General features: G+C 40.3%; 1 protein-coding gene across 1 annotated transcript in view; it reads right to left on the bottom strand.

The window, feature by feature from the left end:
- Window positions 1–2664: 2664 nt before the first annotated feature.
- ARHGEF28 (Rho guanine nucleotide exchange factor 28) overlaps window positions 2665–27855 on the bottom strand; it is a 119207-nt gene continuing 94016 nt past the window's right edge. Inside the window, exons 26-30 of the mRNA XM_077171665.1 lie at window positions 26298–26336; window positions 26161–26208; window positions 23897–24376; window positions 20298–20598; window positions 2665–3748 (exon numbers count right to left, since the gene is read on the bottom strand). Coding sequence (XP_077027780.1) covers window positions 3588–3748; window positions 20298–20598; window positions 23897–24376; window positions 26161–26208; window positions 26298–26336 — 1029 coding nt within the window. The 3' untranslated portion in view covers window positions 2665–3587. The remainder of the gene's footprint in view (window positions 3749–20297; window positions 20599–23896; window positions 24377–26160; window positions 26209–26297; window positions 26337–27855) is intronic.

Raw genomic sequence — 27855 nt, 5'->3', positions numbered from 1 at the left:
GATTTGGGGTTGGAATTCTTGTCACAGAATATTCATTAGAAGTTATCCAAACCCTATCCCATTAGTCATCAATAGTCATACTATTTCTCCATTTTGTCATCAAATGCACAAGGAAAACTGTCTCATCTGCAACTCTCCAGTGCGTTCAAAATTCAGCCTGAGCAAGCTGCATGCTATTTACCAAAGTACAATGTCTTTTTCTTTGAAAAAACACCATCACAATACTAAAAATGTTTTTAGCAGCAATATGGCACATTACAAAATTGGCACCTACTTGATTAGGATGCAGCAAAAAATCCTACTGACTTTTTTGAACTAAGTGGGTGGCATGTAAATTAATGTGGCTAACAGCCCTCTCTAAATAAAATTATTTGTGTTCCTTACATGGAACATCAACATGTTTTTTTCAATCATTTCAGTAAACAAACTTTGGGGAGTTTTGCTGATAGCCTAATCTGTATTTAATTTAGTAATTTGAAAATAACATGTATGACCTTTGTGAAAAATCTTTCAGAAATGCAGCTAAGTGTGTTGTTTACCTTAATACTCAAACAGCATCCAAGTGAAGAATTTGCTTCCTTTTGGCCTCATTCTACAAATGACTGAATGCACAACTCCAAAGGTCTGGATCCAGCACACTGTAAGCTCAAGCCCTTCATTAATTTCTTCTCTACCATTACTGTAAACTTGCTGAAGAAAACATTTGTTGTAAGTTTCTCTTAAAGGTCTTTTAAAGTTGCTTGATGTGACAACTTCACTAGCATACAACATTAAGGAGAAAATGCTGGAAAAGTCAAGGCATTACAGCAAATAAATCTGTTCTTTGTTAGAAGATAGAGAAAAAAATTTAAAATAAGAAAAACAAACAAACCTCATCCTGGTACCATGGATATTTGTAGTACAGCAGTTGTTCCCTTAATTTAAGCACTGAAATTAATGATTAAATTAGATTCTGAGTTTTCAGAGGCAAGATGCTTTGAGAAGCATAGCAAAAAGAAAACACCATATATGGGATGAGTGAAAAAAAAAAAAACAGGCTTTGCAAGTAAGCCAGCCTCAAAATAATATAAAAAAGGTGAAGAGAATTTCTGAATATATTTTTCTAATTAAATAAGATGACCTAGCGTTAATAAATGCCTGATGGTAACTGAAAACACAGACTGCTAAAATAGCTGAGTCTCACTGGGGCTGTGTTTAAATTCTGCTAAGTATTAAGAAATGCCTAAATAATGGACAGAGTTCAGGGGTGCATAATACATCTTGTTACAAAGAGCACCTGCCAAGACCATACTGGCCTATACTTAAAACATTTTCTACAATTAAAATACCTAAATCTAGAGGCCACCTGTTTCCTGCCTTCGCCTTTCTGAAATGCCAGAAGTTTTACTGTAAACACAGGTGAGCAAAATAAGATAGATGCTGCCTGATTTTAAGGGACTTAAAGAATTTGCACAACAGCTGAAGTCTGGGCCAGCCGCTTTTCAGCTCCCAGCCCCTCAATTAAAACTGATGAGAGAAGCAGCATCATCTCTTCCTCTCTCGGTGGCAAGACGCTTATGTGGGAATTCCCACACCAAACTGGGAAAGCAGCAATCCATCCAGCAGTTTGGATTTGACAGTAACCAATACCAGATGTTACAGCCAAGACATAATAAAATGCAGAGAGAGTAACTGTGGAGAAAACTGCTCATTTTTTCTCAATTTCCCATGGGTCTCTGGGCAAGGCACATATCCTGGGGCATACAGCATCCCAAGAAATTAGTCTGGCTACTCAGAAATTTGCCAAAAAGCTGTTCAGGTGGCAACCTTGAATTCATTGCTGACTCTCTGTCCTTACTGCAGGGCCCTTAAGAGAAGTTGGATCCACATTTTAATCTCATTGTTAAAAATAAAGAAGATAAAACAGTTCTAGATATTATAAAAGAGGTTTTTGGGTTTTTTTTTCTCTTATAAAGAGACATATTTTTTAAGTGCTGTCAGGTTAGCAGGAGTCTTGAAAGCTGAGCACAGACACCAGAAACCACATCTGCAGGCCCAGTCTTTCCCTGATCGCATTTGCACATCGTTTAATATAGCTGAGAATCACATCCTGCTCATCACGCCAGGTGCTTATTGTTTGCCCAAAATACCAAGTGAACTACTACTCTGGAGGCCAGTAAGATGCAGCTCAGAAAGCTCTGCTTTCAGGTATTCCCTGAAGCACCCAAGTCCCTGGAAACGAATCCTTCTCAGTCAGGACACCCTTGCTGACAAATGCACACATGTAAGAAAGACTCTGTGCCTGCAAAAGATGTTTCACAACACAAGGCTTAAGGTAAAATGGAAACCACTGGCACCTGGGGCTGACCCAGTCAAAGGGGTGGGAGCAATCCTGCATTCCTCTGCTCCTTGAGCTGGGCAGATGTGGGCAGATGTGAGGCAGCTGTGCAGGAGCATGCAGGAGCTGTGCAGCTCCATTTCTGCTGCACCCCTGCCAATGCCATCAGCCATGCTAAGTGGCAATAGGCACATCCTTGGTTTTGTCAGCTGAAATACACAGCTTTGGTTTGCTGGACCAGCAACACAATCTGCAGCAGACCTCAGTGCAAACAAGGCCTGGACACTTTTTTTTTCCTCCACTTTTTTTATTTCTCTGGAGAATCTCAAAATGAATCAAAATTACAGTTTCATGGAAATGCACAGAACATTTATTAAGTTTGACAGAAGTGTATGAATTTTTCAGAAAGACAAAAAGGCACAAAAAGGCACAAAACAGGTTTCTTACCACCTAAGACAGAGAATCCCAGGAATCTGAAAGCAGAAAGTTATCTATTTCTACACAGGAAAGCAGTGGAGTTTCAGAAGAGTTCAGTTAACTGAAGCCTACTATTTATCCCCTTTATTTTCTTTTGACCAGTGAGATGGTTTCATCTGGTAAATTTTAATGTGTAAGGACACTTACTGAAATGAGGAACAGTTATAACACAATAACTGATTTAGTGCATCTCTGCACAGAAATTGGCAGTAGTATCAAAATGCTAATAAGCTTTGGGACATGAGAAAACACCTACAATTATGCAATTATGCTCAGACCATAAAAAACATCCCCTTCTGAGCAGTTCCTGAGCTAGAAGATAAGGAAAATGACCCACCAGCTAAGGGTATATAGCACATTTCAGCAAAGACTTGAGCCATCATTGTTACATTGCTGTCTTCTCATGTTATATCACAGCTGTTATTGATAGACACTCTGAAATCTCAAGTAGCAGACCCATCTCTCTTAGCTCATCCTTGTAAGAAGAGGACTCAAGAAAATCAACACTAGCTTTCACAGTCCTTGGTGCCACCTTTACAATTTCAAAATGTTATGTCTCTCCTGCTACACATTTCTTCTTGCAAAGCATTTGAAATCATGTCATAAATTAAAGATTATACAACAATGGCTTCAAAATAACTTACTTGCTGTATTTATCATGGGGAAAATTTTGCATTTACTATTAAATACTACCCTTAAAGCCAGATGGTCATACAGAGAACAACTACAGAAATTTAGAAGAGCAAACACAGTTGTCTTTCCAAAGTGCTACTGAGATTAGAAAACCAAGTTGTCAGAGGTAAACAATCTTTTCCTCTACTCTGGCTCCATTCTCTGCATCCTGCAGGCTCTCAGGCTGGTGGTTCAGCAGCAGTTCATCTGCCTGTGGTGACTGGATGGATCCCTGGTTTGGAACACTTGTCTGGGAACCTTGGGTCTCTGATGTGTTCAGATCTGTAACACACAAGAGAAGGACAATGCATTTTCTGCCATGCCCCTGCCATCAAAAAGGGAAAATTCCGACTTTTTCATTAGCACCATTTTCTAGTTTGCTGCATCTGTCTGGAAAGAAAAACAGTACTCTAGCACAAACTATACTACAGCCTGGTGAGAGGTACCTTACCCAAAGTTAGTGAAATATATTCAAGTAATAATAATTATTATAAATGTGTAGCCATACTTTACTAAACAGATACACAATAATCGACATAAAGACATAAACGAGGTCAGAATTGAGCTGGAGGGAAGCACACAGCATATAATCAGTATCTTTGCTAGTAATAATACAGTTGTAACATTAATACAGTTTTCATCAATACACAGAATTTTATTCATAAGCCTTCCTTTTATGGATGCAAAAGAATTAAGTGAGCAAAGTTAAAAGTCTACATGGCTGGCATTTGCATTCAACTTTTTCTACCAAGTTTACCTGTGTTTATTGACATAAACTACCTACTCTACTCTGTCTTGATCTTTTTGGTGTGACGTGGAGAGAAATACTTGCATCCAAACACTAGAACATTATTTCACAACAATCTTGTTATCTTTCCAATTTTCTCCCACAAATGCAGAGAATCAGGTACTTGTTTTCCAGCATTCCACAATGAACACTTCTATGATGATCCATATATAGCTTTATAAACCAAAACAACATGATTACAGTTGGGTTTTATCCCCAGTCAGCATTTTGTAGCACTTTGGGCCCTCAGGACCTGCATCTCAGTACCTGACTTTTCTACATCTGTATTTCTTCAAAGCAACTTTACCATATAAACAAGCTGTGTAACAAAGAATGTGTATCCTCATGCATAGCAATGAAAAATATCTGTAATGGATATGCTGCAATACTTTTCACTGTAATCTTAGCCTGACCAACTTTTCTATTACATCAGGAGGGTTAAATTTTCATTCTTCCCTCTCAAAAAAGGACTCTGTAGAAAGAAAGGGAGATTTGAACTCCTTGGTAATGCCAGAAGCATGCAGACCAAGAACTGGGGCTCTTTGAGCCTTGATCACTCATGCAGAGCTGGAGAGACATTTCATGCTTGCTCTGGTCCCTGCTTCTCACGTGTATGTGCAATGGAAATCTACTGTGAAGGATCTATTTGCGTTTTTACACACCATGTCACTTAGCTGGTGACAATTCATAGTGACACATGCCCACATTTGGCATTCCCCAAATATATGTGACTTTCATCAGTCTTGTTCGCTGAGGCAGGAGTTCAAGGCAAAACAAGCTTGCTGGCATCCTGAAAAGCCCAGGCTCTCTGGCTGCTCCCTGGCATGGGCTGTGTGGAGCAGTGTGGGATGATTATGCAATGGGCATGTGGGAACACATCATATCGCAGCCTCTGCCTTCAGCATCTTCTCTTTGATATTCTCACAGCTGGAGGGAGCAAACAGGCTTTGGGGCTGCAGCTCCCAGCATAAATCACATGCATCTTTTTCTTGCTGCCAAGACTGCACAGTCAATGGCAGGAGCAAGGTATTTATAAATCAGCTTAGTCACAGTGGGATGACATAGAATGTTACAAAAATTAGTCTTCAATTGTCTTTCTTTTACTATTTTATTCTGAATTAAGTTTCAGTCTTAATGAAAATCCAGAGTACGTCTTGCTTGATTGTGAGTTATTTGCAATACATAACACAGAAAATCTTGACTCCCTAATTTAGTCAAACAGGCCTGATTTTTTGAAGATGATGTCTGCATTTATTTCTTTTTGATGATTATATTAGAAAATGATTGCAATTTGCAGCCCACAGAAGAAAGCAAAAATATGTCTGTCTTTATGAAAACTGGATGCATTTGGGTTGTTTATTTATTAAAAAGAGCCCTACTAGCAGAAGTTCCTCTACTTCTAAAGACTTACATTTTTGGGTAATTTTACCCACATTAATATTTCTTTTAAGTCCTGCGAGTTTATTCACATTACCCAAGTTATGTACATAAGAATACCAGGGAGTAAACACTTATTTGAAAGATCTGTTTCCAAAGTTTATGAAGTACATAATTTGAGAAGCCTAATTACAAATTTGAAAATACGCAGAAAAGAAACACCTTACATGCAATTATTTTCCACCATCAAAACTAAATAGTAATTGCTTCAGCAATTAAAACAGTAGCTGTTTCCAAACCCTTTCTCATTAACTGTTATAACTACAAGCAGCAGAGCTGAGCAGTGAAAACTCTAAGCGTCAAAAACAAATCAGATCCTGTCACTATCAAAATTAATGATTTATCACTAGTTCAGCTTCTTTTTTATTTTTTTTCCTAAATATGTTGCATCTGGGAAACCGGAACAGCAGGAGAGCACCCAAGAGGTAGGAGCACAGCTGCTGCTGGGGCACCGAGTGGCTTCAGCCTGGAAAGGTTGTGCCTAATCCAACTGAGGAGGGAAGGGGCTGGTTTTGGATGCACTTCAGGTGGCACTCAACACAGACTCTGCCTAACAAAAGCACAATGTGTCCCCAAGGCCAACACACTCAGGCTGCCATCGGGGAGGGTGGCTGCTGTCTCTCTGCCCAGCACCATGCTGGAAGCAGCTGAGCCAGCAGACCAGCTGGTATCACAGGCAGCAGCGTGATGTGCCCCAAGGGTAGCGCATGTGAAGTGTGGAAGAAGTGCTAGAAATGGTAACAACAGTTTCAGGTGAATGGAGACTGAGAAAAGTGGACTGAGCTGCCAGCCAGCCTTGGTTGTTGTAATGCAGAACAGTAACAGCAGCCAAGAAGCCTCCCCTGAGCTCTCTGGTATAGCATGGGAAAACTGAGTTGCCCTTGTCACCAAGCAGGAGAAGGGTGGGAGAAATCTTCCTCTTGAAATGCTCTCCCAAAACAAGGAGGAAACTTCTGAAACAAGACTTGAAAACATCACTTGATGTCTACTAAAGAACTCTGAGAGCTGAGGATGCTTAATAAAAATAAAAAAGGAAAACAAACTGATTATTTGTGCAGACAGCAAGGCAAAGGGGCTGCTATCAGAAAATGACACCCAAGAAGCTCTCCAACGATCCCCTGGCAGCTGGGGCACCCATGGGAACTCCCCAGTCCCTCTCCAGGCCCATTCTCTGCTGCACTGAGGCAAACATCAGAATTCACTATGGATCAAGAGTCAGGCAAATACACACACCACTGGCCTTTTATGAGCTTCCGTCAATGTGATTGTAATTCACCTGTCAAAATGAGCCATAAAATGAGTTCTGTGTTATCCCCTTTGTTTAAATTCAGCATTTACTTACCCTTTTTTCTGCTCTCCTCCAAGCTACCAGCAGACGCTTTCTCTGGCAGGCTGTGTTTGGCTCAACAGCGCGCCCACCAGACCAGCACCCACATCACCAACACCCGACAAAAGCTGGATACAGCCCCTGCCCACACCCTTGCTGCCCGGGCTGGGCTCTGCCTGCTGCCGTGCTCTCACACCCTCCCAGAGAGGACAAACCAAAGGACTGTACCTGGCCACAGCCATCCACTTGCTCATCTGCACTGTTTTTCTTTCACAGTTAGATAAATGAAGAAAATACTCCCTGACTATTCCCAAAGCTTTAACAAAACTGAGCTGTAGCTCAGATCCTTCCACAGTACACTCTTGGCACAGCCTTCTGCTCCCTCCCACTTTTGCACCAGCCAAGAGCTGTCAGCATCCTTCTGTACCCTGGACCCCAGAATTTATGTGCAAACTGAAACCCCCTTCACCTATTTTTCACTTACAAAAAACATATTTCTCCTACAATATTCCAGGTAATTCTTTCCTTAAGAACAAGCCAGATCCACAGCTGCATCATGGATACCCTAGGTAAAGGTGAACAGCAGACCAGAGAAATGTACTCTTTCAAAAGTTGAGCTGGTCAAACACCCAAGGCAAAAAAGGGTGTGCTTGAGACTGGTGACCAAATATTAGGTAAGTTGTGACAGCACTTCAGCCTTTTTGGGACTTGTAGCCTGTGCCACACCTCAGTATTAAATACTCCTAAAGTACAGCTTTTACTCCTTTTAATCTCAGCTAAGACCATTTCATTGAATAAAGAAACCCCAGGCATTCCCGGCAGTCTTCCCCACCAATTTTTGCAAAAGTAGTTAGAGGCTGTTTCTAACAAATTCTGCATCTAATCACAAATGAGACACTAATCTTGTCTCATTCACACAGACACTGTCAAATTCAACACTAAAATTCAATTTTTTTCCCCATTTTCCTTGAGTTTAGGTCAGGTACCATGAGGACAAACATTAGGAAACTGCAGAAAGGCACTCTACTCTTTCCATACTTTTTTTAGACCACCTCAATATAAAAACAATGGCACATGGCAGGCCTGTCAGATGTGGGATCAGTTCTCAAGGGAGTTTATAAGGGGACCTCAGATTTTCAAACAAGGTCTGGGTCCAAACTCTGAGAAACGACAGCTCCTGGCTAAAAACATGTTACTGTTGTACAGGAAAAGAAAGAAAAAACAAGTAGCATTCTGCATCCTAACTACCCTACCTTTTCCACAGCATTAAGAGGCAGGATTAGTAGTATCTCACAAACTGCTGACAAGGTGAAGGACAAAGGAATAGTATTTGCAGGAATCTGAAATCAATACATATAAAAACAAACACAGCCCATGTACCTAGGGGGGCAGGGGACACAAAAGCCAAGTAAACAACTCATTAGTCACACTGATTCTCACCTCCTGTCTGTTGTCATAGGATGTAAGCACTTCCACATCAAATAAATGCCACAGATTTTCTCCTTCACCCCCTGCACCCCTCCTCTCTCTCCCCCAGGATCAGAGCTCTTGATGTTAAGGCTAGACTGCACACAGTGAAGATTGTGGGAAGGACAGAAGAACCAAGGCACTAAGAAACACTCCAAACAAAAAACCTCTCAAGTCTCTGTGTTTTGAACAGAAAGCCCTTAGTGTTCCTCCTTCAGCTCTGACCCTGATTTCACAGCACCACAGGATAATTCAAATTGGAAGGGATCTCAGAAGGCCTCAGATTCAAACTCCTCCTCAAAGCTGGGTTAGCTCTGAGGTCAGGCCAGGCTGGATACTTTTTTACTTCTTAGTCATTTCTAAAAAGGAAGGAGAAAAAAAAAAGGGAAGAAAAAAGGGGGGGAAAAAAAAGAGGGGGAGGGTAGAAGGAACGCACCACATGGATTTTGCAGACAATTACCTTGCTGTGACTCTCCAAGATCTGTCACATTGGCCCTCTTTACAGAATAAAAACTGCATAATAAAACTGCATTAAATGAAGAGCGATTTATGCCACTTTTAGCAACAAATACATTGAAAAGTCACAAAACCACTAACCTTCTGAATTAATAAATAGAGATGGGTTTTGGTTTTACATGTACTTATAACAACTGGTACCAAGTTCATTTGGACTGACAGCTGACACATCAGCTTCAGGCCACAGCTATTTGAAATGGCAGAGCTGCTCTATTTAATCCCCACACTGGCACTCATGCATAATGCAAAGCACAAGCAGACACCTAACAACCAGTGCTAAGTCTACCGGGTCTGGGATATTCAAAGGAATTCAAGGGTAACAGGCCCTTATTTGCCACCACAGTTCAACAACAAATGGCAGCCTAACTCCCCGTGGGATCCACTGAAAAACCCACTGGCAAATCCCACAGCAGCTCTTTGTCTCTAATGATGCTCCCAGTGGTTTCCATGCAGATTCATTAGCAACAGACAGTCAATTCCCCCGGGAACTCCAAGCACCTCAGCCCCTCTCCCTTTCCTCACCATGAAAGGCACCATGACCAGTTTTGATTGCCTTTTTTAATGCCTACTAAGACTTTCCCAGATTGCAATGGATTTTCCATACTGCAAGTTCAGTTGTTTAAAGTTGGTGGAAGAAAGGGAACACCGTGCAGTGGTACTGGGCACCTGGAACGCCATGGCAACACCTGGAACACCAGGGCAACACCTGGAACAACCAAGACACTGCTGCTACCGATCCAGAACAGAACACTTGCTATAGAAAAGTTGTGTGTGAGCCTTGATGATTCGAGCATAATTCCCAACAGTTTCACTGGCAGTTGAACACAGCTCACATACCATCAACAAACCAGGCTCTTCACAACTCAATAAAGCTGATTTCACAGCAGGAACTGAACTTGGTACCCGGTCTCAAAAAAAAACACTGGGAAAAAATATTTTGACCCTAAAGCTTCCAAGGAAAGAGGAGCCTAATCCATTTCCAGCTGACTGAATAAGTCAAGAAAATCGGTCTGGGAATTGTAATGCTGTTATTTACTTTTGACCAGCCCAATCCTGTGAAAAAGCAGCCACTGTATTTCTTAAGCAAACAAACACGTTCAAGAGTAAGACATCTTTACACAAAAAATCCGATGAGAAATTATTTCAGAAGATATCCTACATTAATTAGTCTTAGCATATTTTGGTGCATTTTTTTTTACAAGACAGAAAACAGAAGGAATTCAAAGTCTATGATGAATAAGGTCTGAAACATAACTCTTCTCTGTATCTGAATGCTGTATTTTTGATTAGGGTAAAATTACTGGGATTGCCATTATTCTGTATGTTTCTCCTCTTTGTGTAATTGCTGGCTTAGGTAAAACAATGCAGGTCCGTTTTCAGGTCATCAGAGTAGTTTTGTCTAGACAATTTGGACTTAATTATTGGCACCAGAAACACAAAATACATATTTATTCCAGCGAAATTGCATTTATCATAAAGTTCCAACTCATACTCCAGGTTTTGGAGTAATGTGATGATGCAGTCATTTTCCTTTTATTAAGGCCCAGTAAACATACTATTTCTAACATTCGTGTTTACCAAAGAAAATATTTTAAAACTAACTCAAGCTCAAATACTGATAGTGTCACTTCAACATCAAATTCATAGCATGCTGATTAAAATTGATTAGGTTGATTAAAATTTTAACCAAGTTACATGGCTATGTTATCAGATGTATTGGTTTTTGAAGCACATGGGTTCTGAGCTATTTTTGGCATGCTGTTTTTCTAATGCATATCAGTAAGAGAGACTTAAAAATAGGTCTGACTTGAAATCATAATTTGTCTGTGCATTAAATACCCACAGTCTCACCTTGGGAGGGCAGACTGCCTGACGGCTGTCTGCTTCTGTTATTATTAATTTATTTAAGTATTAATTCCCTATTAAATTGTCCTTGTGCTAAGCTTTGAAGCTTTAGATGGTCAATTACAGACAAACACGTGGTCCAACAGGTATTCTGCTAACAACGAACACATGTTTTATTGACCTACTTCTTTTCCAGCTCATTAAACACAGCTGCACTCAAATGTTCAAGAGGAAAGAACCATAAAACCCCAAGAACACTCTTCCTACACAGGATCATAAGGAACGTGACCAGCTGCCGCCGCAGGGCCCCTGCCGCACCCAGGGCAGCAGCACACCCACACAGAGCACCTCTCCAGGGGCAGGGCTACTCGCCTGACCACTGGCAACAGTGGTGGGGAAGCACTGAAAACCCCCACAGCCTCCTTTTTCAGGTGTCCAACGCGGGTATAAACTAAGTGGTCTGCAACCATTTCCTCCCAGCCCATCATCTGCTGAAGTCATTTGGCCAGCACGCTGAAGTCAAAACAAATGGCCATCAGTAGGGAATGCTCCTGCTTGAATGTTTAATGGAGAAACAGAAACCCCATAAAGTTAGACACAAACAGCAGTACCAAGGACTCAAGGGACAATGAACCAGTTCCCCTTTCTGCTGCCTGCCAGCACATCCCCACACTTCCCTCACCCACTGTCCCAATTTGCACTCTGAAGATAAAACACTGCAGTGAGGTTTTACCTCCTTCCCTTCCGAAAAAAGAGAAACGGCCAGCATTAACCCTGAAAAAGCAGTCTCTGGAACATGAAGTCATTCCCTTTGAAACAAAAGGGGACATTTGCACATCAAAACTCCTCTTCTGAACTGTTACCACAGACAGATGTTAGACTGTTGATTAACTCTGGCTCATATTTTATGGACACTCTTTGGTTGCGGGTTGTTTTGTTGGGGTTTTTTTTTCACTTTGAAATAAACGTGAAATCAAAGACCTTGGCAAAAAATCAATTTAGTCCCCAGCGTTTGGCCAGTCTTTCAGGTACAACATAAAGAAGAGTGCTCTGGACTTTGGCAAACATTTTCTTGAGTAGCAGAAGGGCACAGCTCTGTTACAAAAGCCAAAAGGGTGAGGTAATTTATAAAACACTCAAGTCTCCTCCTAAGCACTTTGGTTTTATAGGGTAATTTCCCAACAACAGACCAGATCCACCACTTCTTACTCATAAAAGCTGACAAGATCAAAACTCAAAGAGACCAGCAGAAGAGCACTAAGTCAATATATAGAATTGCTGCAGAAGAAAAAAATCAGGCAAAGCACCTGTTTCAAATCAATTACATGCTAATCTTACCCTTTAATAGAAGCTGCTGCTGTTGATTAATACAGGAAAAAATACAAGCACGACTACATGAGTGAGCATCTGAGAGAAGCCTCTTATCTATAGTCGCAAAGATACTTGTTCTCTCCCAAGGTCAAAACTGAGGGAAATATTCACTACTTTTTTATTGCATATTGAGTATTAGCACAGCCATTTTTATTCATTTTTGGCAGAAAGTATATGCACTCATGTTTTCTTCTCAGAGTCCTCGAAAAAATCAAGAAAAAAATGGAGAAGTTGTACATTCCCCATATTTTGCATTGTAAGCATAGGAATTTACAGTGTGATTGAATATTTTGAAATGAATGCCCTTTTTAACTGTTTGCTAAAAGTTCTGTGAACATATAACTGCTGTGAAAACAGTTCGCACAAGAGGTAAAGGAAAAATTGTACATCAAAGCCATAAAACCCCACAATTATCAAATAAGCATGTGTGTCCATCCCACAAGTGTGTGGAGAGCACTTGGATCTACTTTCCTCTCTTCTGCTCCCACTCCTCCTGTGTATGAGCAATACTGGTCTTACCCTTAAGCCTGAATTCATCACTTCCTCCTTCTACCTCACCTTTACTACAAGTTTTAAAACACCTGCCTGTATTCATTTTCACTTCAGCTCTAAATTGCCTGTGTTTAATGCAGAAGCCTTCCTTAGACCTTCATCCCATCCCCAATGGCAAGTTGCTCTGCACAGAAGACAGCTTCCCTGCAGTTTTTATGTCAGCAACAATTATCCTTATATTTTCAAATTCAAATAACAAAGAGAAAGAAAAAATCATCCTTGCCAAATACCCTGCTTTCCCTGTCTCTCATATACTCTTTATCATGGAATATATTCAATGACTTTTAAACTACATGATTTTTGACTTTTCTACAACAGACCCTAAACAAATATAGAAAAATCATATCTATTTTTTATCATTTATGTCCCAGTTTTAGATCAAACTTCTGAGGAACACTCAAGGAATCTCAGCAGGTGACTGTTGGAAGTCTTCCTATTTGATTAAACTATAACTAAATTCCATACAAGCACCAAGGCTCCTCCTCTCTACTGCCCCACTAAAAATTCACACCCAAAAGAAGTTTTCTACAGCATCTGGCAAGGGGGAACAATATATTCCATGAAATCTCCTCTACCAGTTTGGTGACAGCAAGTGAAATTTATTGGAAGGCAGTTGGGTGCTCCTGTGATGAACACCCACACAAGACAGACAATCTTCTCCAGTGTCTTAATAAATATTTAACAGCAGATGATGATGAGAAGGTTTCATATTACTAACACTTCATTATTTTTGTACAACATGCTACGGGCCATTTCTTGGAATATGTAAAGTATTATACTAAATAATTAAAATGAGATTGTACTTTTCAAACTAAGCCAGACAGATACACTTGGTGATTCAGCTAAATGGTTTTACAGGGTGTGTTTGCATACTCAATACCTTGCAAAATTTGATCACCCATAAACAGCTTCGCTCAGCTATTAGAATGAATTATTTATTTACACTAGTGCATCTATTTCAGGCACTAACTTCATTACAAAATACATACAAAATATTTTAATGTACTAAAGCAGGGCACTGCAGCCAGGTCTCCACCCACAGAGAGCACTTCCCAAGGAAAACAAAGAACTCCTAAGGAATCTTCTTAACATCAAACAACCAACAAGACTGCCGTTTTGTGGCCCTTTTCCTGAGAGATTACCTCTTCCCCTGCAGACTTGCTATCCAAGTCACATCTCTGCACATCCCAGAGCTGGAGCTTAGGATCCAGTTCACTATGAACCAGTTGTCTGACTAAAATCCCTCTGCCCATGGTTTTCTGCTTTCTCCTTTCATCCCTCTACTTCCCTGAAACTTCTACCCGTAGAAAAAACACAATACAGGTGAAGAATAAATCTGCATATAAGGGGGATCATCCACAAAATTCCAATTTTATTGACACCACTAATTCCACTGACTCCATAAACCACTACAATGAAGTTGGTGGAATCATAAGTGTGAGAAAAATTAGAAAGACTCAGCCATCATTCTGTTGCTTTTTAGTAAGTCTGCAGTTAATGAAAGCCTGAATATGGTGTGCAGATTTACATCAACACCAGTGGTACTTCAAAAGACAGGGTCAGGCAATCTTTTTTACTCCATTCATAACCTTAAAGATGGGCACTATTTTAAACTTCCCTCCACAAATGAATGATCTCTAAAGGAGAAGATAATAGAAAGAATAAAATCAGACAGACATTACACAGGATAGGCATTACTTACATTACTGTACAAAATAAAACCAGAATAACATTAGCTGCCTTAATTAAATGATTATGTTATAGTGCTGCATCTACTGTGGTTATTTTCAGAAATTAGAAAAGTGTTTTGAGATGAGAAAATTAGTAACAGAACAACAAAATCTGACTTCTACAGAGGTGAAAAGCAAGTGTTTCTTGAAATATACTAATTGCAGGTGACATATAATGACATCTTTTTGACTTTGGTATCACACTGCTATGTGATTTAATCCCTTTTGCCATTTGCTTTAAACAAACAGCAGCGTCATTCCAAAGAGGGAAAAAAAACCTTCCTCTCCAATTCATTTCATCCAAGTATCTCAGAGCCATGGAAATCTTCCGGCAGAGCATGAAAATCAGTGTTTTATGATATGGAGAATTTGCTGTTGCCTATTACAGAGTCAAAAGTAACAGCTCAGTTGTTCTAATAAACCAATGAGATTTTGAACTTGGAAGATGCTGGTGCTGATGTTTCTCAACTTCATATTCTTATGTATTTCCATTTAATTTTATTCTCATTATAACTTGCACTGAGCACTGAATGGGCCCTGTGCTCACCTCTGTAGCCATCTGCACTTAAATTAGTAGGGAAACATTAAACACAGAAAAATCAATTTAGAATTGTTCTCAATGTGGCATCTACTCAATTAAAAAAGACAAAAAATTTAAAGTAGCACAAAATATGACACCTGTTCAGGAGGCTCCCTGACAAACTGTGAGCTCCATGGGTCCTTTGCTTTTCAAAAATTTCCCTCTTTCCATCTTTCCAAGTGAAAGAAAATCACAGAGAATTCAGTCACTGTGGGACAGTGAAAAAAATGGCACTACTAAAAATATCATTAGACATACCAGAAAAAAATAGGTTGAAACATATCTTCACATGCAATTCTGCAAGTGGTAGGGGGCTGGCCTGTCACTGACTCAAAAGGATGCTGTTTTAAAGTGTGTGCTGTATGGGACACAGTTACAATCCAGCTTAGAAAAATCAGAAGGAGTTCTTTCAGCAACAGCAATATAAAAATTAGCTTACAATGATTACATATGCAGAACTGTGGTGACTTTTTTGGGGGTGTTGCTAATCCTTATTTACCAGGTTCCAAGTGATGAAAGTAATCTTATTTAACTAAGTTCTCATCATGGTATCCCATCAGCCACTTCCAGCACTGGCAGCAGCAGCTATGCTATCTGAATAAGGCCCTGAGCTACTGAGATTTGCTCCTTGCCAAAATCCAGCGTTGAGTTGGAAGCATAGACAAAGAGCCTGTACCACTTCAGATGGCTTTTTAACACCGTGGTGCAAAGCATATTTCACCTATTTTTTATCACACTTGTATCAGTTTTACATTGTATATATTCCTGACTGCAACAAATTCACCTTAACACAAATATGATAAAAGAGCCGGGCCTATTGTTCTCAACCTCCCTGATGCAAACATAGAGCAGACAGTTTTATACAATGTCATTAGGCCACAACTTAGGTTAGCTCAGGTAGCTGTAGTGGTGGCTTAACCCCAGCCAGAAACCAAGCCCCACACAGCCCCCTCTCTTACCAAAATGTCTGGGGAAGGGTGAAAGCAGGACAACTCATGGGCTGATAAAAAGAGAAAGCAAAGGCTGTGCACACAAGCAAAGCAAACCAAGGAATTAATTCAGTGCTTCCCATGCACTGGCAGGTGTTCAGCCATCTACAGGAGAGCCAGGGCCCATCGTGCAAAATGGTTACTTGGGAAGACAAATGACATTACCACAAGTGTCCCTCCCTTTCCTGCTTCTTGTCCCCACTTTATACACTGAGCTTGGTGCCACATGGTCTGGAATATCCCTTTGGTCAGTTTGGGTCACCTGTCCTGGCTCTGTCTCCTCCCAGCCTGCCAAGCACCCCCAGTCCCTCCCCAGTGTGGCTGTACCAGAAGCAGAAAAGGCCTTGGCTCTGAGCAAGCCCTGCTCAGCAGTAACAAAAACATCTCTGTATTATCAACTCTGTGTTCAGCACAAATCCAAAACACTGCCCTATAGCAGCCACTGAGAAAAAAATTAACTCTACCCCAGATGAAACCAGCACAGACAAAAATGCACATTCTAAATGCCATCTAAAGTAACAATGGGTAACTAAAGCAAATGAATCTGATACACAGTTTTAAGAACAGGTTAAACAGAGTAACAGCCATTAGCACAATCTGCCTTAGGGAACAGGAAGGAAATTTCAAATAAACTATATGAAATTAGTAGTTACAGGATACTACGCATTGTTTCTGGAATCTTTGCTTTTTCTGTTGCAAATTAAATATTCTACATCTCTAGAAATCACTTACTTTGATGAAAACCACTATAAATAAATATTTTTTCCAAAATCAAACAATCTCATTTGTTTATACTCATATATGTACAAATTTCTGTCCTTTAAAAAAGATTTAAATTACATTAGTCAAATAGAGTCCTCTTTTTGCTCCTTGGGTTTGCATTTGGCTGCTTATGAAGATCACAGGTTCTCCTATGTTCCCCATAAAGATTTAAACTATGTTTTTCACTGTGTCACATGTATAGATTCTTCATACTAAATGTCTTAGGTAAAACCTTCCCACATCCAAGTTTCAGCAGTTTTCCAGATATATCACTTTTCAATTCTATTTCTGTAACTACAATGTCTGAATAAATGAAGTTAAGGTAGCAGCAGCAAACAATCTATTCACGTCAAAGCTTAAAAGAATTAAACTTGCCCTGATTCCTGAAATCAAAGAGGTGAATTCATAGGTAAATCCTCAGGCATCACCTTGGCTAGTTAACTTGACATGTCAATTAAATGCAAGACTAATTTATTCAATTCTCAGTCTAGTCTGACACAAAACCTATACTTCCCCTCCTTCCTAATTAGCCAAAGTACTTGCTTCTTTCATGCAGATAATTTCATAACCATTACTGTAAAGCATTAACACATTTTTCTTTCAATCATATTTTCCTCCTGTTGACTGACACACCTTTTCTAGTGAGGTTACTTATGCCAGTTTCAGTTCAGTGGGAACTTGCCTGAAGGTCTTTACTGAAGTTCCCTCCCATACACATAGAACAATGATACATAATCATGATGTTAGCTATGGGAAGACACCTATGTCTTACCTTAGGAAATATGAATGGAAAATTATGCACTACAGTAATGTAGCTGTTTCCATTTCTGTATATTTATGAAGCTTAATTGAATACTACTTAACATATGGTAGAATGCAGTCTGATTAACTCCTTGGAAACAAGTTTAGATGGTGCTTCTCTTTAAATAATTTAAGCGGGTTTTTTTGACAGAGCAGACTTCTTACAAAATGCCTAATAATTCTGTGAAAGTTAATCAAACCCAAGAAATTTCTTTTGTGTACACACAAAACTTTAACTATATATTAGCTCTGGCTATGTATGTATGTGGTGCATGGCTATATGCAGTAAACCATACTAAGTATTTGTTTCTTAGTTCTAGGTTGACAAATTATTTAAGAATGTTTTTTTAAAGATGATTATAAGACTTTATACACAAAGCTAGGTGGAAAATGCATGGAAATGCACAAAAATGCCATGAAATATTCATCCATGTGAAATATTGAAGATTTTAGCTAACTTTTAAATTCTTTCCCTCACTGAATTTAAGATGGCTTTCCTTCAAAGTGGTTGGAACTGACTATATCCTGCTGAGGTGTCAGAAAGCAGAGGCAAAAGTTGGAGATGTTCTGAAACTCTGCTAAATTCTCTGGGGAAGAAAACATGACCAAAATTACTCAAGAAAAAGAAAATCAGTTTCCTAGTATGAAATGTTTATATTGTTCAATTTGATTGACGTTGCTTAGGAACAATTGCATAATCTCCATGTGCATGGTCCCTTGGGGAAATTCAGCACTCTTCTCATTCCCCAGTCCCTCCCTGTACAGTGGTCCAGATGCAAGACAGAAGCAAGTCTGAATCATGCAGACTCATGCACTGCATGATCAAAGCATAAAATTCCTGTCATCTTCTCAATAACAAATGCAACCATAGAATGTGATGTCACATCTCTCTGGGGGGAGGCTTCCAGCCCTGCCTGCTCCAGCAGTGCAGTGGTAGGCTTCACAGCATCATCTGAACCATCAGAATGCTGCAAGGATTTGCTTCACTCCTTTGCATAAGGTGTCTTGTGTCACCACCCAGGCAGTACCTGCACATTTTGCCAACACACCTTGGTCAGACACTTACACTGGCCTCTTGGACGGGCTCTGGAGCCAGAGCTTGTCCCCAAGAGTGCTGGGACTGCCTTGGTGCCCGCTACCAGGGCAAGATATCGATGTCTACACAGTATGCATTGACAACAGCTGAACACAAAGCTGGTCCATTGTGTCTTGAGACACAGACGCTCCACCAGCTTATCTTAGAATCAGTGCAATTTAACTGGTACAAGCCAGTTTAATTAAAAAAGATGCTCTCATGTGGGCTCACCAGAAAGTATCCTGGTTAGTTTATATCTGTATGTTTGCCAGTGCAAGCTAAGCCACTTTTGAGAGCTTTAAACCCACATATGTGTTCCTTTTCAAATTCACACTAACTAAAATGACGACCACAGCCAAACTAGAACGAGTTTCACCAGGCTACTTATTTAGGCATTTTTAGAAATATTAATCTCTTTTACTAATCAGCTTGGTTTGCTGATTGTAGTGATGTGACTAGCCTGCCCTACCTTTGGTTATAACATGCTGTTTTGGCAATCCACATACCAAAGACTAGTAAGGTTGTACTGGATGCCTGTTTAATTCATTACAAGGAGCAAGTTCCTTAATCAGCGATGTAAGACAATTAACCATTATGCCTGTGTTTTCAATTCCTAATTCTGCTGCCCGCTGGTCTTTGCTGTGATCTGACCTGCAAGCTGGTGTGAGAACAGAAGCTATTCTGCACTGCCAACTGCACAAAAATGGGAGCTCAGGCACTGCTGTAGCATTGCCATGTCGTGTCTCCTGAATTTCACAACTGTGGAGAAAATCCCACCACATCATTTAATCCCTTACCCCAAAAGTGCACCGCTGGCCCCCAAGACTTTTAGCTGTTGTGTTTTTACATCCTGGTCTACAACTCACACTAATGAAAGAAGTTAGATCAAAAATAATATTGTGCAAAATAAGAAATAAACCCCAGACAGTTTAGATTTTCTCATAAGTTTTTAAGACCTTCAAGGAATTTTCAGTGCACGCAGTGCTCAGATAGGCAGCCTCTTCCACCCATTTTGGTAGCCACCATACGCAGCCTACGTATCTTTGCCATGCAGCCTACATATCTTTGGGAGTACTGGTAAAATGCAGGAATAAAGAAAGGTAATGCAGCAAAAGACCACTGTCTGTCCACAGATCTTTCAAGATATTTTCATCCCTTAATGAAGCAAGAAAAGGGTGTTTGAACACTGATTATCATTCTAAGACAGGAAATCAAAAGCTATTTTAACCAGAAATCATCAAGTAATGCACATATGTTCTCAAAGAATCAATAAAATGCACTTGAAGAAGAGTGATTTCTGCTCACAAAAAACAGGTGCAGAAGCATTGGGAAAAGACTGAGAGAAAAACACATTCTGAGTACTATTATGCAGACACAAAAAGGAGTTTTGTGGGGTTTTTCAGTAATTTTCTGTATTTCTGTTCTGCTGTTTTTCTCACCTATCATGAAAAATCTTGCAAAGAAGCATGCAACTGTTTTATCAAAATCTCTTGCTTCCGCTACTACCAAGCTGTCTTTGTTCCTAGGACTATTCAGCCAGAGAGGGGGCAAACTGCCTGTACTACTTCTTAATTAAATAAAGTATTAATTACCATTATTAAAAGAATCCTTGTTGCTTTTGCAGGAAAAAGACCTCTGCTGGTAAGAACTAGTGGATTTCCACAGTGGACTAGTTAATGCTGGCTGACAAGAAGTGTCCATTTTGAGGTCCACCTGATTTTCACTAGTCCCTGCTACATCAGAATTTGAGATATTCATCCCATACACACCGTCCTCATAAATGAGAGAAGAATTTGATCTGTTGATTCTTCTTAGAGACATACACACTACTGCTTCATTGAAGTAGAATGCATTTTCACCATGTAAGCTGTCCAATTGATTATGTCCCATTATCTGCAGAAGGGGAAAAAAACCAGCAAAAAACAAAACACAGAATTTTACTTTCACCTTTGTCAAGCAACAGAACCAGAGAATCACAGAGTATGTCAAGTTGGAAAGGACTCATAAGAATCATGGAGTCCAACTCCCTGCTTCCCACTAAACTGAAGTGTATGACTATAAGCATCATCCTGAAGAATACTTATAGCAGGATGCAGAAAATTAACTGCCAGACAGAATGGGGATTCATTGCAAATAGTCATCTAATCTGCCAGAGGTTAACCTCAAAACATATTCAATTTTATGTGTATTCAGGAATAAACAGCAATAACCTAGCAGATCTGGTTTTAGCTCACCTTGAAAGAAGTAATAACTGTGAAGTCACAGATAAAAAAGGACCACTATCTGGGGATGCATTGAGCTCTGTGGACTACTTCCAGAGGGTAGTAGTCTGGAAGTAGTTTGCCTCATGGCTCAACAAGGTACCACTTCTCATATGTAAATCTGTGTACTCTGCAATCCAAAAATAACACTGTACCTCACATAGACAGGCAATCACAGAGAACAGGGCTGCAGCAGTCAAACTGGGGATGGCAAAGAGATTTAGCAAGCAAGCCAAGGCTCCCAAGGGCGGAAAATGCAACTCCTGCAGACTCTTTGTCTGCAGGTGTTTATTAAGGCCAATCTCACAAAAACGCAGGAGAATTAAGAGTGAGTTATTGCATTGCTTGGTCACACAAAATTATCTTGGCTGTGTGTAATACAAAAACATTGAGAGGGGAATACCAGCTGACTGACTATCACTCAACCTGTTCCACTGCTGCACTGAGTATGGTAGTGGAAACACAGGAGAAAGACAATCTTAAGGTCTGAATGGATTCAAAGCCATGTAGTCTACTTGAAAAAAATACAAGCAGACTTACAAATGAAATATTAGATTACAAAAACTACTACTCTCTGACACTCAGCATTGAATTATTTTGCCTCTCTGTACATCTGAATATCCCTGTATCAGACTATTATCTTTCAACTTCCCCTCCTCGAAAGATTTTAGAAGTCACATTCCTTAAAGCTGATGGGAAATTTCAGTTTTGGATTTATCATCCACTTCTTAAGCACTGCCAAACAAGTCGAAACTGTAGCACATGATATGCTAGTAAAAAGTGTCTTTGTTGTTTGGGCTAGCAAGCAAATATGGGTAAGTCATGTACACACTGTATTCACAAAAGCCAGATGAAAAGGGGGAGGTCAGAGGCCAATCCTTTAACCCCTCAGGCGGGCACAATCTTAGATGCCAAATGGTTATGGTTGAGTTGCCAGCTGAAAAACTACGGAGGTGATGGCTTGAAGAAAGGCTCTACAGATTTTCTTGTGAAAACAAGAACCTGAGGGGAAAAAGAAGCTGTTTGGGTCAGTGAGCTTTCCATATGTGGAAAAGCCAGGCAAAATGTTTTGATTTTCAGGTGCTTTAGAGGACAGTTATGGAAATCAAGACCACAACCACGAAGCAGGTATTAGAGATAAGGACTGACCTGGCAGGTGAGCACCCAGACAGCTGAGTTCAGAGGCAGACTGCACCCTTCAACTTCAACAAAAACTTAATCATTTTTATTATTAAACACTTAAGCAATTTTGGGGCTATTTTAAATTGCACCCCCAAATAATAAGCATCTCCAAGGATTTATACTGTCAGAGATGGTGCCACACACCAGCCTCTTCCCCTAGGGGGCTGGTTGTTTCAAGGAACAGGACAGCAGGGCCTGATATGTGGAGTTCACAAGAGCCTGATGTTTGTTACTCCTGGAGGTGCACCTTTTCCTCCCTAGAGCTAGTGGTCCAGGAAAAAAACCAGCAACCAAAAACTTCATTAAGTGCTTTATATGCTTAAGCATTACAATAATTAAATATTTCTACAAGATGCAGAGACACAATGGGTCTTACAAAGACAGTAGTAAAGCAGAATAAAACACAGATTCTCATATTTATAATTTCTGTCTTCTCAATTTAAAAAACACCTGCCTAACTTTGGGTTTTCTAGGTATCTAGCTTAAAATCACAGAATGGTTGAGGTTGGAAAGGACCTCTAGAAGACATCTGATCTAACCCCCCTGCCGAAGCAGGGCCACATAGAGACAATTGCCAAGGACCACATCCAGGTGGCTTTTGAATATCTCCAATGACAGAGACTCCACAACTTCCCTGGGCAACTTGTGCCAGGGCTCCATCACTCCCACAAGAAAAAATAGTTTTCTGATGTTCAAAACAAATCTTGGGTGTTTTTGTTTGTGCCCATTGCCTCTGGTTCTGTCACTGGGTGACACTGAAAAGAACCTTGCTCCATCTCCTTTATAATCTCCATTTAGGTGGTTTTTTACATTAAAAGGAACCCCCATTAATAAGGAATCCCCATTAATAAGAACCATTTCTTCTCCAGGTTGAACAGTCTCAGCCTTCCTTACTGGAGAGATATCCCTAGATATCCCTGCCTCTCAAACAGGCACTTCACCAGACACCCATCTTCCTGTCTCTACCTCCTCTCCACCCCACAGCTCTATGCTTTTCTTGTACTGAGGGAGCCAGACTCCAGGTGTGTCCACAGCAGAGAGGAAGGATACCCTCACTCGACCTACTAGCAATACTTTACTCAGTGCAACCCTGGAGACTATGTGCCACCTTTTTCGAAGGGTATGTTGTTTGCTTATATTCTACACCAGGACTCCCAATCCTTTTCACAGAATTATAGAATCATAAAGGCTGGAAAAGATCTCCAAGATCATTAAGTCCAACCTTCGACCCAACACACCACCATCACATCAACAAAATCATACCACTAACAACCATGTCCAATCACTTTTTGAACACTTCCAGGGACAGTGACTCCACCACCTCCCTAGGCAGCCTGTTTCAATGCCAGCAAAGAAATTCTTCCCAATGTCCAAATCCAACCTTCCCTGTCACAGCTAAAGGCCATTTCCCCTTGTCATCTCACTAACTGCCTGGGAAAAGAGGCTGACTCCCATCTTGCTACAACCTTCTTTCAGGTAGCTGTAGAGAGTCAAGCTGATTTCCAGCAGGTGATCACCAGCATCTACACATGCATAGGGTTGCTCCTTCTCAAGGGCAGGACTTCACACTTTTCTCGCTTAAACTTCATGACATTCAAAGAAAACGCTAGGATATGCCTGAATCTCAGCTTCCCACATGCTCACTCATTACTTTAAGAACCAACAAAACCCAGAGATTCTGGCCTATTCGTCAAGGCAGGTTTCTAGGCATGCAGTCAGGGGTATAGTTACGATGGGGAAGCACAAACCTCATAGTCCCCTGTGTGTGAAAACTGGTTGTTTTGCTGACCATGCTTCCAGTGCCACACGAGTTTCTTCTGCATTTTCATATTGTCTCTTTCCCTCTCCACCATTTCCTGGCCCTCCCGGAGCCTCTCCAGACTCTGCTGGTACTCCTGCAGCTGCAGCTCCAGTCGCTGCCGGCTCTGCTCCAGCAGCTCCTCCTCGGCCTGGCACTCCCGCTCCCGCTGCTCCAGCCGGCCCGCCCTCGCCTCCTGCTCCCGCTGCCGCTGGTCACATTCTCGCAGCCACCGCTGCTGCTCTTGCTGAAACTGCTGCTTCGTTTTGTGTATGTTGGCCAGTTCCACCCTTTGTTTTTCCAGATTCTGATATTTCTCTTGTTCCAAAACGAGGTTCAGCCGAGAACCATGGCTCCGACTGGTCTTCTCATTCTCTTGCAGTAGTAACCTATGGAGCTCTTTGTGGCTGTCCTGGATAGCCAGTGCTGCCTAGACACCACAACAAAATCAGACACAAATGTTTAAATATCAGCATTAATCCATTTCTGTGTTTTTACATAGAATCATTATATTAAAATGCTGGAACTTTTTTGGGAGGTTATTCCTCAAGCAAATAGATAAAATTATGTGATAATGCCTTTACATAGAGGTATTTCTAAAATAAAACTCAACTCTTTTGAGCACTTTTAACAAAGTTTCTGGTTTACACTTAGTATTATAATACATGTTTATGTTACAGCTGTGCATATGCACTTCAATTACAGCTGGGGTCCTGTTCTGTCAGAGGATGTAAAGCCACACAGGAAAAACGATATTTCATGGTTGAAGAGGGCAATAAGGCATTGGGAATGCTATATTCACCCAAGTATTCCTAACACAGCTGTGACTTCTACACATAAAACTGTATTGTTTCCAAGTGAGTTCACTCTGGCTTTAAGGCTCTCCTTGCTAACCTGCAACACTGCAGTCCAGCTAACACCAGTCCTACCTGCACCTACCAACACAGCCATGTCACCAACACTACGCACAGCTGACCGAGGTGTCAGTGCAAGTATAAACCTGCAGTATAGTAATGGTTTCAGGTTTGATGTTCCTACTTTATAGTTGGGAGTTCTATATTCCATCCGTCACAAGGATGTTGTGACACTGTTTGCATTAAAGGTTGTGACATCCTCCGCAAAAACAAATAGCTGTGATTAAGAAGAAAGAAAAGCAAGAAAACCCTAGATCTGCTGAGGCACTTATTGCACTATGTTTAAAAGCTGACATGGGAATCTATTTCAGGAGACATTCCCAGAGAACTCACGTAGCCCCACTGCCACATGCTCTTCACCCCAGAAAGCTTTTAACTTCATGCAATGTACCATCTGCACTTTCCTTGACTCTTCCTCCAGTATTGGGTCAGTTCCAGTGACTTGTAAACGGGACAAGATCCTCTGCTTGTTTCTCAGCACCTGACTGTTCATTCCTGGTCTGAGCAGTTAAGGCATGATCCTAACCTTACTTTATTGTCCCTATTTGTTTTTCAATTACTCAAAAATTTTTGTGCAAATTACAGGATTTTTATTTTGCTTTTGTATTGTTTCAATATACTTAACTTCTAAGCCCAAAGTTTCCAGGATTATTATGAAATATGCTAAGGCCAATAGGGTCTAAAAATTAGGTATACTTAGATGAAACATTTAAAAATAGAATTACAAATGTGCAGCTAAATAAAAAGAAGTAAGTTAAGACATTCAAGCTTAGCATAAAAGAGGCAAATACTTCATACTAAGGCTCTACAGTAAATGTAGTAAGTAAGTAAAGTAAGTATGGCCCAAAGTAAGTGAGATTTAAGCACCTAAAATGGGCTGAGTTTGCTACCTGAGCTACCTGGCCAAATTACTGCTGATTACTAGCCAGGAGAACAGTCTAATCAAAATACAATTTTTTTTCAATTCTTCGAACTATAATTTCAGAAATCTGTATGTGGAATGACATCAGTTCAAGTGGAGCCATCATTTTGCTTTCCTGCTAGGTTTTTGGACTGTAGAGACATCCTCCTTTGGGAGGAGGGACTGATCTCCAAGCAGGTTAGTATTATTTAGTTCTTAAAAGAAACCTACCACTGATGTAGAATAAAACTGTATCCTGTGACAACTTATGCAACAGTCAGAAGAGATCAGGATCAATTAACATAATGTCTAAAAGTAGGACAACATGAAAACAATTCTTTAAAAGTAAATTATTAGGACAAACTAATTACTCTCTGAAATTAGTAGTGGAGTAGTCACCTGCATGCTGTATAAGAGACGGGTTAAGTTCTGGATTGCTTGTACAATCTAGAAAATAAAAGAGAAGGATTTTCAAAGGTTTGACCACTGTTAACTAAATAATTACTACATTCTGTCTGAAGTTTAAATTAACTCACCTCTGTCCCTGTAGATTCTGAAAAATTCATATTTGCTCCCTAAAAGAAACACATGTAGGTTTAAAAAGTTGGTTTTTTTTAATTTTAAAGTTGTAACGTCAAGGTAATTTTTTTTTAAACTAGTGGGGACATGTGGCTAGGAAATGTGTACTGAGTCAACCCTTTATGTGGATATATTAAAAAAGACAGAAGCAACAATCTGTGAAGACTAATAATACATCAATAATGGAGTTCCCATGGAAATTACTAGAGATTCTGAACACAACTGTACAAATAAAGCTATTTCATCCATAATTTTAATCCCTTATGAGTAATGCTACACAGAAAAGACATTTCAATTCATTCTTTGTTTACTTGAGAGTTTTTATATATCTGTTGTATATACAGATTTCTGTATATACAGCCCAATGGGTTAAGATTAATTACAGTAGGATGAAACAGCATAAGAATCTTCAAAATTAGAGATAATAATGTACTAAGAAACTAGCAAGAAGGCATGTTATTGGATCAAAAAATGCCTTAGGTACCCTGTGAGATGCTATGCCCAGTACATGCTACAAAAGGCACCAGCATGGTCACTATTGTCCTCTGCAGCAAGGCACAGCTGCTTCACACTTTCCATTCTGCTCCTTTTCTTAAGAAGCTCTCTAAATTTATGGGGTGAAGCTACCCATAATCCCTTCAGCATGAAGAACAGCTCCTCTGAGAAAGATAAGATGAAATGCTGAGGACTATTTCAAATACAATCCCTTCTGAGACTACGCTGAAAAGACTTCCTGTATGATTTTTCCTTTTTTTTTTTTTTTTTTTTTTCTAAAGAAGCTCAGGAGAGTTTGGGGAATATTTGTTTTCTCTCTGATTCTCATAAGTTCTCTACTGAGTCTCATTTTCCACCACAGAGAGCAAAGCATCTGCTACATTTAGATGCAATAACTGAAAATGAAAATGAGAAAGACCAGCCCCCTAAACACAACCCAGCACAGACACCCTTGGGGCAAAGGAAGTACCAGCTGCATCATTTCCTCCACTACTCTTTCTCTCATTATATCTCTTCAGTAATTCCTTCCACTCCCCCTCCACATCTTCACCTCCTCCTTCTCACTGTATCCCCAAGCCATAAAAAAGCTCAGCTCTCCTGTGAAAGCTGACGATTTAGCATGGATGTCTTTGTGCAGCACAAGAATAGACTCAAGATAGCTCTGCTTTTCCTAAGCTGTATGGTGTGCAGTGGGTAAGGAGGCAGCACAGGGTCAGGAGGGAGAGAAAGGAGATAAGGCTGGAAGGGTGAGGAAGAGTGAAGAAGGGAGAGCCTGCACACTGAACAAGAGCAGGGTTTCCCTCAGTTTTTTAAGCGCTTTTTAACTGAAAATGGATGTGCACAGGGGAAAGGTTTGTCTGGTATTGGCTTGACCAAGGAGTTGCAAGTGGCCAGTCCCAGTGCCCATGGTCACCTCACTGCAGCACCACTTGAGTGCTAGGACATGAGGCTGAGGAAGGCTTAGCTGAGCTGGCACAGCTGGCCCTGCAAGTCCAGCTAGGAGTGAAGCAGTAATTTCAG

The sequence above is a fragment of the Agelaius phoeniceus genome, chromosome Z, assembly GCF_051311805.1.
Source record: "Agelaius phoeniceus isolate bAgePho1 chromosome Z, bAgePho1.hap1, whole genome shotgun sequence".
In the NCBI taxonomy this organism is placed as follows: Eukaryota; Metazoa; Chordata; class Aves; order Passeriformes; family Icteridae; genus Agelaius; species Agelaius phoeniceus.
Note: the sequence above shows the minus strand (reverse complement) of the source record. Positions and strands in the feature narration are given on the sequence as shown.